A 9,754-nucleotide genomic window follows, 5' to 3' on the forward strand; every position below is an offset into this window, starting at 1 on the left:
TTCTAATTGAAAAAAAATATGTCAATATAATATAACATCGTCACTAGTATTAAAAGTACTTACAGAAACAACATATAGTAACAATTATCAATATTTTTATAAATTTTTTATGTGAATTTTCAGATTTTATTTATTAGTTCTATTAACTAAGAGGACAAGTTAGAAAATAAAATTTGAGTATTTTAAGGAGTTTTTGATAAAAGAATCATCAATATCTAGTTCTTTAAAGAGAGGTAGAACACTTGACAAAGGAACAACTGCACCCAAATGCATTTTTGCTTAATTGAGTTTAGTTTATTATTGAAACTTTTAACTAATAATACCTTTACAATTTGAAAGGATGAATAAATTTTAATTGTTTAATTTATTAAGTTTGGTAATTTAGTACTTCACTTCAAACATAAAAGTTTTACTTGCAATTTTTAATTGATTGTAATTACATGTATTGATCTATTTTAATTTGAAATTCTTAATTGATTTTTAATCCTTATATAATTATATATTATTATAGGCTGCAATGTCATATTCTATAATTGAAAAATAGTATTTTCATATTCAAGTTGCCTTTTGTGTTTTACTCTTTTTTTATAATTAGTTTAGTTTATAGTCCATATTTAGAGAGATAAGGTTTTTGGTGTTCCTCCTTATTTAATCTACTTATTTTTATATAAAAAATTTTACGTTCGCTTCAAAATCTAAATTTTCAAATTTAGCCCAGGGTAATATTAAGTTCTGGATCGACCTCTGGTGGCAATATGGGTCAGGATTCATTTATTCGATTCGATTCGATGCGAATTAAATGGGTTTGGATTTGAAAAAATTAATTCATTTAATAAATGAGTGAATTTGATTCGATTCACTAATTAAACGAATCAAATTTAGGTTTGAAGATATTAATTCGTGTATTTGTTTAAGATTTGTTTAATAAATGGGTGATAAAATAATCAAATACAAGTTGATTTGTTTAATTAAATTACTTTTTTGTCCTTAAATTTATTTGAAATTTTTTTAAAATTTGAAGGTTATTTGTATTATTAGGATTTGATATTTGGTATTTGGATGACTGTATATTTAATCCTAAAATATGGTTTGGGTTATTTGTATTTTGTTGTAGGATATTAAATTTGTGACTTTTTTATATTTTATTTTACTTAATCTTATTTATTAATTATATTTTTTCTAAACAAATTGTAAACGAATCCTAATTTGATTCAATTCATTATGGATTCGTAATAGGATAAATGAATAATAAATGAATTTGAATTCGATTCGATTATTAATTCTACTAAATGAATTAAACAAATCAAGCCGAATATTCGTTTATAAACGAATCGAATCTGAATCCTAAGATTTCAATTCGTTTAATAAATGAATCGAATCTGAATCAATAGAATTTCGATTCAATTCGTTTACAATTCGATTCGTTTATTTGTTTTGGCACTCCTATTTGAATCTACTAGTTATGGTTTTATCTTATACTTGTCTGATGTTAACTAGTCTTCTTGAATTACCCGAATCTTTTTGATAATATGATAGATTGTTTGAAGAGTTTCAAGTAGAAGATATGATATTCGATGAACAAAATGAAGGAAGAGTTGGTGGACATAAATTTATCTAATCAAGAGTATATTGGGGAAATGAATGCCAGTAGAGATATGATTGCAAGAGCATTGTGGCATGACTATACACGAGATAATGTGTATGTCAATTTTTATTTGTTATATATTTGAGTTTCTAATCTTATTATTATTATTATTATTATTATTATTATTATATACCTAATTTTATTTTATTTTTGTTTATTTGTAGGTGGCGGCCTCCATGTTGAAAGGAATAGATGTAGATATTTAGGCATGTTTTAGATACAAATATTTTGTACTTTTTTGTTCTATATATTTTGTGTTGTAAAACATAATTAGCACAAATGATCTACTTAAATGTCTATAATAAATATAATTGTAGTATGAATTTTTATTTTGTTATATGCTAATTAATTCTACATTTATTATTTTCATTTTCATTTTATTTTAATTTCTTAAACTTAATAAATTATGAGAGGGTTTTTTGAAAATTATTATTGATGTATGAAATTTAATTTGATTCTTATTAAAATTATAATAATAAAAGCTAAAATGTATAAATAAATTGAAGAAAATTAATTTATAAAAAAAAATCTATTAAAAATTATATATTTTCATACAAACTACCAAATAATTTTTAAAAACAAATCACATAAAAAACATTATTTTGTTCTCTAAAATAAGAGTAAAAAACATTAGTTAGAAAACAGGATTCCTCTATGATGTTGTAATTTTTTTACAGCATCAATAATGTTTTTAATTGTGTACCATTGGATTTAATCAATGGTACACAATATTTGTATTAAAAAATAATAATAATGGTAAACGGTTAACAAACGTGTAAGGGGTGGAGAATTTTGTAAAATAATTATGACCATCCTTAGAGTTTGAAACAATTTCACTTAAATAGCATATTTTATTTAAAATTATTTTTCAATCCTCCTTTAAATTTGAAATGTGATAATCTTTTTTAAATAAATCTTCCAAAATCTATTACCATTAAGTATAAAATATAATGGTTTGTTATTTAACACAAATCAAATAAATAAGTTGTAATTGCAAAATTTATATATGATTTAATAGTAATAAATAACACAACTAAGTACATATACTTAAGTAAATGTCATAGTTACATCAATAAACTCATTGTTGAGATTGTTTGTTACATAAAAATTACTCGATCACACATGTTTTAATAAAATTTAATATCGTATATTAAAATACCCATTATTTTATATAATATTAAGGGCCATTGTATAATTGATAATGAAGTATGTATTATTTTTAACACCCATTTAACATACTTATTCTCTGAACTTTATATTTATCTTACAATTAATATCCTTACATGATAGGAATTTTAAGTTTTATAAGCCTATATATTTTCATTTTATTTTCAAATATCACTTTGTTAATTTCATAAAAGTTAAATCTAATATATATTCCTAATGAGCTTTAGTTAATGAATCGTGAAAGATTATTTTATTGATATCTTTTGATTGTAATTATAAAATTTTGTGTTATTTAGAGTCATTACTTTTGTTATGATAATTAATTGTGACAATAAATAAAATATTGCCTCCAATAATATTTACGTGGGAAAAAAAGTGAAAGAAAATCATTTATATTTTTAGATTTTTATTGACATGGTAGGAAATTATCTCAGCCTTATAAAATTTAACTTTCACAAGCTTGTTTTCATTTTATTTTCAAATGTCACTTTGTTAATTTCATAAAAGTTAAATCTAACACATATACCTAATTAACTTTAGTTTATGAATCATGAAAGATTATTTTATTGTTATTCTTTGATAGTAATTATAAAATTTTTATGCTACCAAGAGTCATTACTTTTATTATGATTATTCATAGTGACAATAAATAAAATATTACATCAAATAATATTTAATGCACAAAAAGAGGAAAAAAAAATCATTGTATGTTTTTATATTTCTATTATAAAGATATGGTTTGGGATACTTTAACTTAAAATTTTGGCACAATATTTGAGCCACTAATATCTCATAGTCTAATGGTTGATATTGAAAGTCAAAGCACCATTTCATAATGTTATATCATCCACCATTGAATTGCATGAAATAAATAGGTTAATTTTTTTATAAAAATTTAAATCAAAATATTTCTCACTCTATAGTTATATATACATATATATTTTTCAATAATAATTGGTGAATAAAATATTTCTCATTTGTTCTCATATAGTATTATTAATAAAACACATATAAAATAGTTTATTGCAATGCTTTCTATTATCATTATTGTTTAGGTATTAATAGTTTGTAATTAAATTCATACAATACAAATTATTATAAGATTTTGTGTTAAATAACCTACTTGATATTATATTTTATACTTAATGGTAACTGATTTTGGAAGATTTATTTAAAAGAAATTATCATATTACAAATTTAAAGGAGGGCTGAAAAATAATTTTAAATAAAATATATTATTTACGTGAAATTGTTTCAAACTCTAAGGGTGGTCACAGTTATTTTACAAAAATAATCTACCCACTTGAACGGTTACCATTATTTTTAAATTATTTTTTTAGTACAAATATTGTATACCATTAATTAGATCTAATGTTTCACAATTAATACATTATTGATGCTGTAAAAAAATTTACAGCATCATAAAAGAATCCATTACGAAACACATCCTAACAGTTCGCACGTATCTGTTTGTACTTTATAACAGAGGACTTGGTATTTTATACATATAACAATTGAGTGACAACGTTCAAATAATCTGTGGCTCATTTTTTTTTTAAATAAATACTGTGTGGTTTATTAAATCTTTATACCATTAATGTAACAAAGTTTTACTCGTAACCACCCATCAAGAGTTTAGTATTTAATATGCAAAAACTCAACATGCTCGTTTACTGACCACCCATAATAACTACAGCTTCCTCACATTTCAGATTTGTTTCTTTACATGGTTACGACTTTCGTGATCAATGTTAACCGCAAAAATTAGTGGTTAAGTAAATTGAAACAAACATTTTCATAGAAATACCTTCACAAAATGAACTAAAAGAGAAAAATTAAATACATGTGTGCATTGTCTTTCAAGGCATAGTTATGATCCTCTTGCTGTATAGCTGCTTTCAAATTTTGAAAAGTTGAGTTTGGGTTAAAAGAACTCTCTTGTTTGAATTGATCACGGAGAAAATCGGGCAAATTACTTTTTGCAGTTAATATAGATGCCCGAAATGATGGCAACCCCGGCAACAGCAACTCCTAAAGAAGAGAGAACTTTTAAAGCAGAAACTGCTGGCTTTGGGGATGGAATTGTCATAAGATCATGTACCTATCACACACAAACACGGCATTCAATAGCATGAAAATCTAGGAATGTGCATGATAGAACTTTACATATCATCAAAAAGAAATATCTATAATATTTCCATGAATAGTTGAATATGGGATGGATCATAGGGACCATTGGTTAAAGGTGAGAGATTATCCTTGCCAATGGTTAATAAAAAGACCTAGTAACGACCAATCCTGGTACCGTAAAATGACTTTTAACAGAGATATATATTTTGTTTTTGACAGAGTTATATTTGCCTTTGCAACAAATCAGATCTAGAGCCAGGAAAATAACAATCATTGAACAATTAAGCAATAATACTAGTCCTGCTAATTTCCTACACATGTTTTAACTGCTAATTGTGGTTTGAAGTGTCAAGGACTAAAATGTAAGCACCAAGTTTCCAACAGTAGATATTGTTAACCTACCGGAACAGGTTGCTTCCAATAGTTCTTAATTCCTTGTAGGTGCCCCTTCCCAACAACTGCGACAACTGAACTGTGCTCGGTAGCTACTTTTAGCAAAGTGGATGACATGTACCTGAATAAACATACAAGTTAGTTCGTTCACTATGAGTAGTTCATTTAAACTCAAGTAGATAGAAATGTGTACTTGCAACCAATGTTAAGAATATCACAATTTTCCGAAAATGAAAAAGAAAAAAGAAAAGAAAGAAAGAAAAACAAAGAAAAATAGGAGAGGCAGGTCAAGTTGATTCGCAACTTGCACAATCTGGGGCCCCCAGCCCTAGGTATCCTCTTTCATTGTGTGTTGGCCAAGCATAGTTTCAGTTTAACATAGTTGGCTAAGCCTACAGCGTACTGCTCTTCCTTTCTTCTGGTTTTTGCTAGAGGAATTCTCTCTTTCAGCTGCAGATCTACCTCCATTTATTTGTTTCTTGAAAAAGAAAATGAGTTAATTGCCATTTTTAAGGGACACTGAGGGCAGAGACCCTTCACAATATTACTGATTTACTATTTTGTGTTTGTAACAATTACATTCTTTAAAAGCAACCAATACAAGTATCATCCACAAAATCTGGGCTTAACAAGCAAACAAAAGACCAGATTGGGTGCTATGAATGGCAAAAGCCTGTGTCTTTTTCCCTATTTACCGTGACGCATCTCAATTATCAGAGCTGAAAGATGTAGAGGCTCAGATGAACCAAAATTATGCATCACTATAGCCATTAAATCGTCATTTGCAACCAAAAGAAATAGTGAAATACCGAATTTTATAATAAGCGAAGAAAATACTTACTGATCTCGCTCATGCACAAGAGTTTCCAGTAGAGTGGGAAAAGCTTTGCTCATCTCTTGAATTACAAGAGTCAGCATATCAACATCATCCATTTCCTTCAGCTGAAGACAGCAATGGGAAATTAGCAAAGTGCGGTGAGTCAATACATTTAACCAAAAACACTCTTATTGCTGATGACAAAATATGATAATAAGAAAGCCTACCATTCTGTTAAGATCCTCGGCACTAGGCAAGAAGAATGCTTGAAACAGGAAGGAGTAAAGTAATTTTATCTTATGCCAAAGTGGCATCTTTTCCCATGTCCTCCGTAATGTAATCTGTGACAATTACTTCAAATTGTAATAGCCATAACAAAATAAATAGATGATGCCTTGACACAAGTGCATATGCTTTAAGTGACCATCGCTCCTGAATAAGCAGAAGTAAATTACAAAAATAGACATTAGTACACCTTAGATTAAGTTAACCATTTGAAACTTGTACAAGGACCAAAAGGAGGAAGGTTTACTAGCCTTAGACCTTGATCTGGAGGGACTGTGAGGACTAGGAATAGACAAACGTTCCTTATATTGTACAACATTTGAGGGAGGAATATGTTTGCAGCACCAAAGAAAGACATTATTCCAATAGTTTTTTCAGCCTATAAACGTTTAGTATATGTACCCAAATCAATTACTTTAATGGATAAAGATACATTCTTAGCAGGATTAAGTACTTGGACCTATAAAATCACCATGACAGTTTCCAAGTGTAGCACATTATTAAAGTTTATCGGCTGGTTATAAATTTCACCTGAAACCCAAGAAAGAACAACTCTTTCATCTCACGCAAGTTATCCCTAGATACCACCAGCATTTGATATAAGCTCACATCGAGACAAGTGAAAGATTCAGAAATTTCTTAGTAGAGGGTGTTTCTTCAGCTATAATTGAAATGCCACGACCAACCATGAATTGAATAGAAGAAAGAGCAAGGAAACAGAAAAAATTCTATCCAGCAATCAGCCACACATCTCACCTGCACAGGACGATCTCCAAGTATCACCTTGCCACCATACTTCATTGCTTCTTCAAATGCCACACGAAACTCAGAGCCAGGAAAAATCTCAAGGTGACTTGCGACCTAACAGAAAATCAAGGAATAATTTACTTTCTATAAAATCACTTAACTGAAAAGGGAAACCGCAAAAGCCACATGTATACACTAAAATGAACAAACATTTATACCTTGGCAAGAAGCCAATTATAAATTATTCTAAACAGCCACATGTATACACTAAAATGAACAAACGTATATACCTTGGCAAGAAACCAACTATAAAGTATTCCAAACGTGTTATGCTTTTTCTTCCACATATCCACCATTTCTCCCACGGTAGGTACCTGGTGAACTACATATATGTTTAACATGCAGATGGAAACTTGAACAAAAGCTGAGTAAACTGCATTGATTTAAAAAAGAAAAAGGCAAAAAAAAAAAAAGTAAGAAGTATGTTACAGATTGAGAAGCAGACCTTCAAATTCTGAGGAGTAAGCACAGACACTCGACTGGAGCATAACTCTAAGAAAACAACCTGCAATCAACATAGCAAGTTTCAAATGACTAATGCAGGCCATAAATTTCAAAATGCTGGCAGCTAACCTGCCAAAATCACCCGTCCATCAATCAAGTGTTGAGTGAATTTCAAAAGAGAAAGCACCTGTGGTTTCAAGAAATCAATTATTGCTTCCACTTCTCTGCATGATTCCTGCCACCACACAACCATCAACAATCAATAATAATGACACGAATAATTATCACATTATCAATAGCACTTTCAAATAGTTAAACTGTACTGTGTTTGGTCAAATTGAACTAGTAAAATAAGCACTTGAACTGCTTTTTAAAGAAGCAGTTGGTAGCTGCTTTCGCATAAAGTGCTTCCTTAAGAAGCACGGCCAAACAGAACCGTTATATTCAAATCCTCTAATCACAGACGTGCAATTTATCAACTTTGTACCAAAATATTATCATCAGTGTACTTGATATTAGATAATTATAAAGAAAGATCAGAATTAAATCGAATTGATTAAGACAATTAAGCCAATGATAATCCTAACAAAATCAAGCGTAAAGCAATAACCTTTGAAACATGTGCAGTACCGACAAGGTACACATCGCACGTGCCGCCCTCGGCCGTTGAATCACACGTGAGAATAACAACACTCCTCGGCAATTCCTCAGGCAGCACCTTCTTCGTCTCTTCCGGAACTGGAACGGCGCCGTTCGTCTCATCTCGGTCACTGCTTTCATCTCTCACCTCATCGCCCAAACTTACGATACTCTCACTCAAGGGATCGACGTGAACGAATTCTTCGCCCGATTCGGGCGGATTCGGGTCCATCTTGGGGAAATTCGGATCGTTAGCGGTGGCAAATGACGTAATTCGGGTGCTTAGCAAGGGCGAGAATTGCTTGGTAAGGGATAATGGAAGGCTGGTAGGGCCGCGACGGAGAGGAATTTGGGATTTAACGGTGGTTATGAAAGTAAAAAATCGGCGCGACTTGGGCGAGTTGATTGGGGTGACTAGACGAGACAAGCGATTCATACATACATAAATTTGTAGGCGTTTTATTTTAATGTGCCGAAGTAGAGGAGAAGTAGCAGGAAAGAATCGAACCTGTTTAACGTTACAATGAAAAGCTGACGTGTCCGCATTGGTCAAATGGGCCGTATTTTTTCTTTTATTGACTGATTTAGGTGGCGATTGTTTTTTAATTTAATGATATAAAGTGATTTAATTTAATTAATTAAGTTAATTAAAAATATTTATTTTTATAACTTAATGAGATTTTTTAGATAATTTTAACTTAATAAAATAAGTCAATTTTTTTTGCTTTTTATTTAATGGAGAAATATGAATTAAGTCAATTATTTGTTAATGTCAAAAATATTCTTGTTTTATAATTTATTTTTCATGTCTATCACAAACTCACCCATAGACATTTACTCCACATAAAAATATCTCTGTTTTTTCTTTCTTATATTATATACGATAAAATTTAAAATTTATGGTATTTTATATATTAAAATTTCAAAATAATTATATATTCACTTGAATATAGTTTTATTTATAAATATTAAAATATTGTGGTATTTAATATATTATTTATTTAACATTCAAATTTAATAAGGATACAAATGTAAAAGTACATATTTTTAGATTTTTAAGTTGAAAAAAACAAACAACTTAATACTTATTTTCTGAGATTCAGACGAAAAAACAAACATATTATTCAGACTCAGACATTCAGATCTATTCAGAATTCAGACTAATTCAGGTCTATTCAAATTTCAGACAAAAAAACAAACGTCACCTTAGTTTTACTAGTCCTCTGTGTACGTGGCAGTTTAATTTCTAGACAAAATTGCTGGCGTAATTTTTTTCGTATCATTTTTTTAATAAATTCCGTTATGGCAAGGTTAGACACTAGTGCTATTTTTATGTTTTGGAAGGCATGCAATGCCAGTAATGGTATGATCATCTTTAAAAAATATATATATGGGAAGCAATTGTAATTTTTAAAATAATTATTCTT

General features: G+C 29.1%; 1 protein-coding gene across 2 annotated transcripts; it reads right to left on the reverse strand.

Annotated features, from left to right (window-relative positions):
- Nucleotides 1–4,496: 4,496 nt before the first annotated feature.
- LOC102617731 (uncharacterized) lies at nucleotides 4,497–8,812 on the reverse strand. Of its 2 annotated transcripts, XR_003064003.2 has the most exons (10): nucleotides 8,299–8,812; nucleotides 7,876–7,923; nucleotides 7,690–7,749; nucleotides 7,475–7,558; nucleotides 7,194–7,298; nucleotides 6,380–6,493; nucleotides 6,177–6,277; nucleotides 5,640–5,813; nucleotides 5,345–5,456; nucleotides 4,896–4,913 (listed from the first exon to the last, which is right to left on the reverse strand). XR_003064003.2 is itself a non-coding variant. In XM_006469648.4 (9 exons), the coding sequence occupies exons 1-9, from the start codon at nucleotides 8,761–8,763 to the stop codon at nucleotides 4,785–4,787; spliced, it is 1,218 nt and encodes a 405-aa protein (XP_006469711.1). In that variant the 5' UTR covers nucleotides 8,764–8,811; the 3' UTR covers nucleotides 4,497–4,784. The 2 variants fall into 2 exon arrangements, 1 of the variants encoding a protein (XP_006469711.1); XM_006469648.4 differs by lacking the exon at nucleotides 5,640–5,813 and having other exon boundaries at nucleotides 4,497–4,913; nucleotides 8,299–8,811.
- Nucleotides 8,813–9,754: the final 942 nt, after the last annotated feature.

Source organism: Citrus sinensis, chromosome 2 (genome assembly GCF_022201045.2).
Source record: "Citrus sinensis cultivar Valencia sweet orange chromosome 2, DVS_A1.0, whole genome shotgun sequence".
In the NCBI taxonomy this organism is placed as follows: domain Eukaryota; kingdom Viridiplantae; phylum Streptophyta; class Magnoliopsida; order Sapindales; family Rutaceae; genus Citrus; species Citrus sinensis.

Bases quoted from the DNA above. Each gene is read 5' to 3' on its own strand.
- LOC102617731 (XM_006469648.4), bottom strand. From the start codon at position 8,763: ATGAATCGCTTGTCTCGTCTAGTCACCCCAATCAACTCGCCCAAGTCG. The intron at 6,278-6,379 runs GTAGGCTTTCTT...TGCTGTCTTCAG, and splicing joins CCGAGGATCTTAACAGAATG to CTGAAGGAAATGGATGATGT. The intron at 5,457-6,176 runs GTAAGTATTTTC...ATGTTTATTCAG, and splicing joins CTTGTGCATGAGCGAGATCA to GTACATGTCATCCACTTTGC.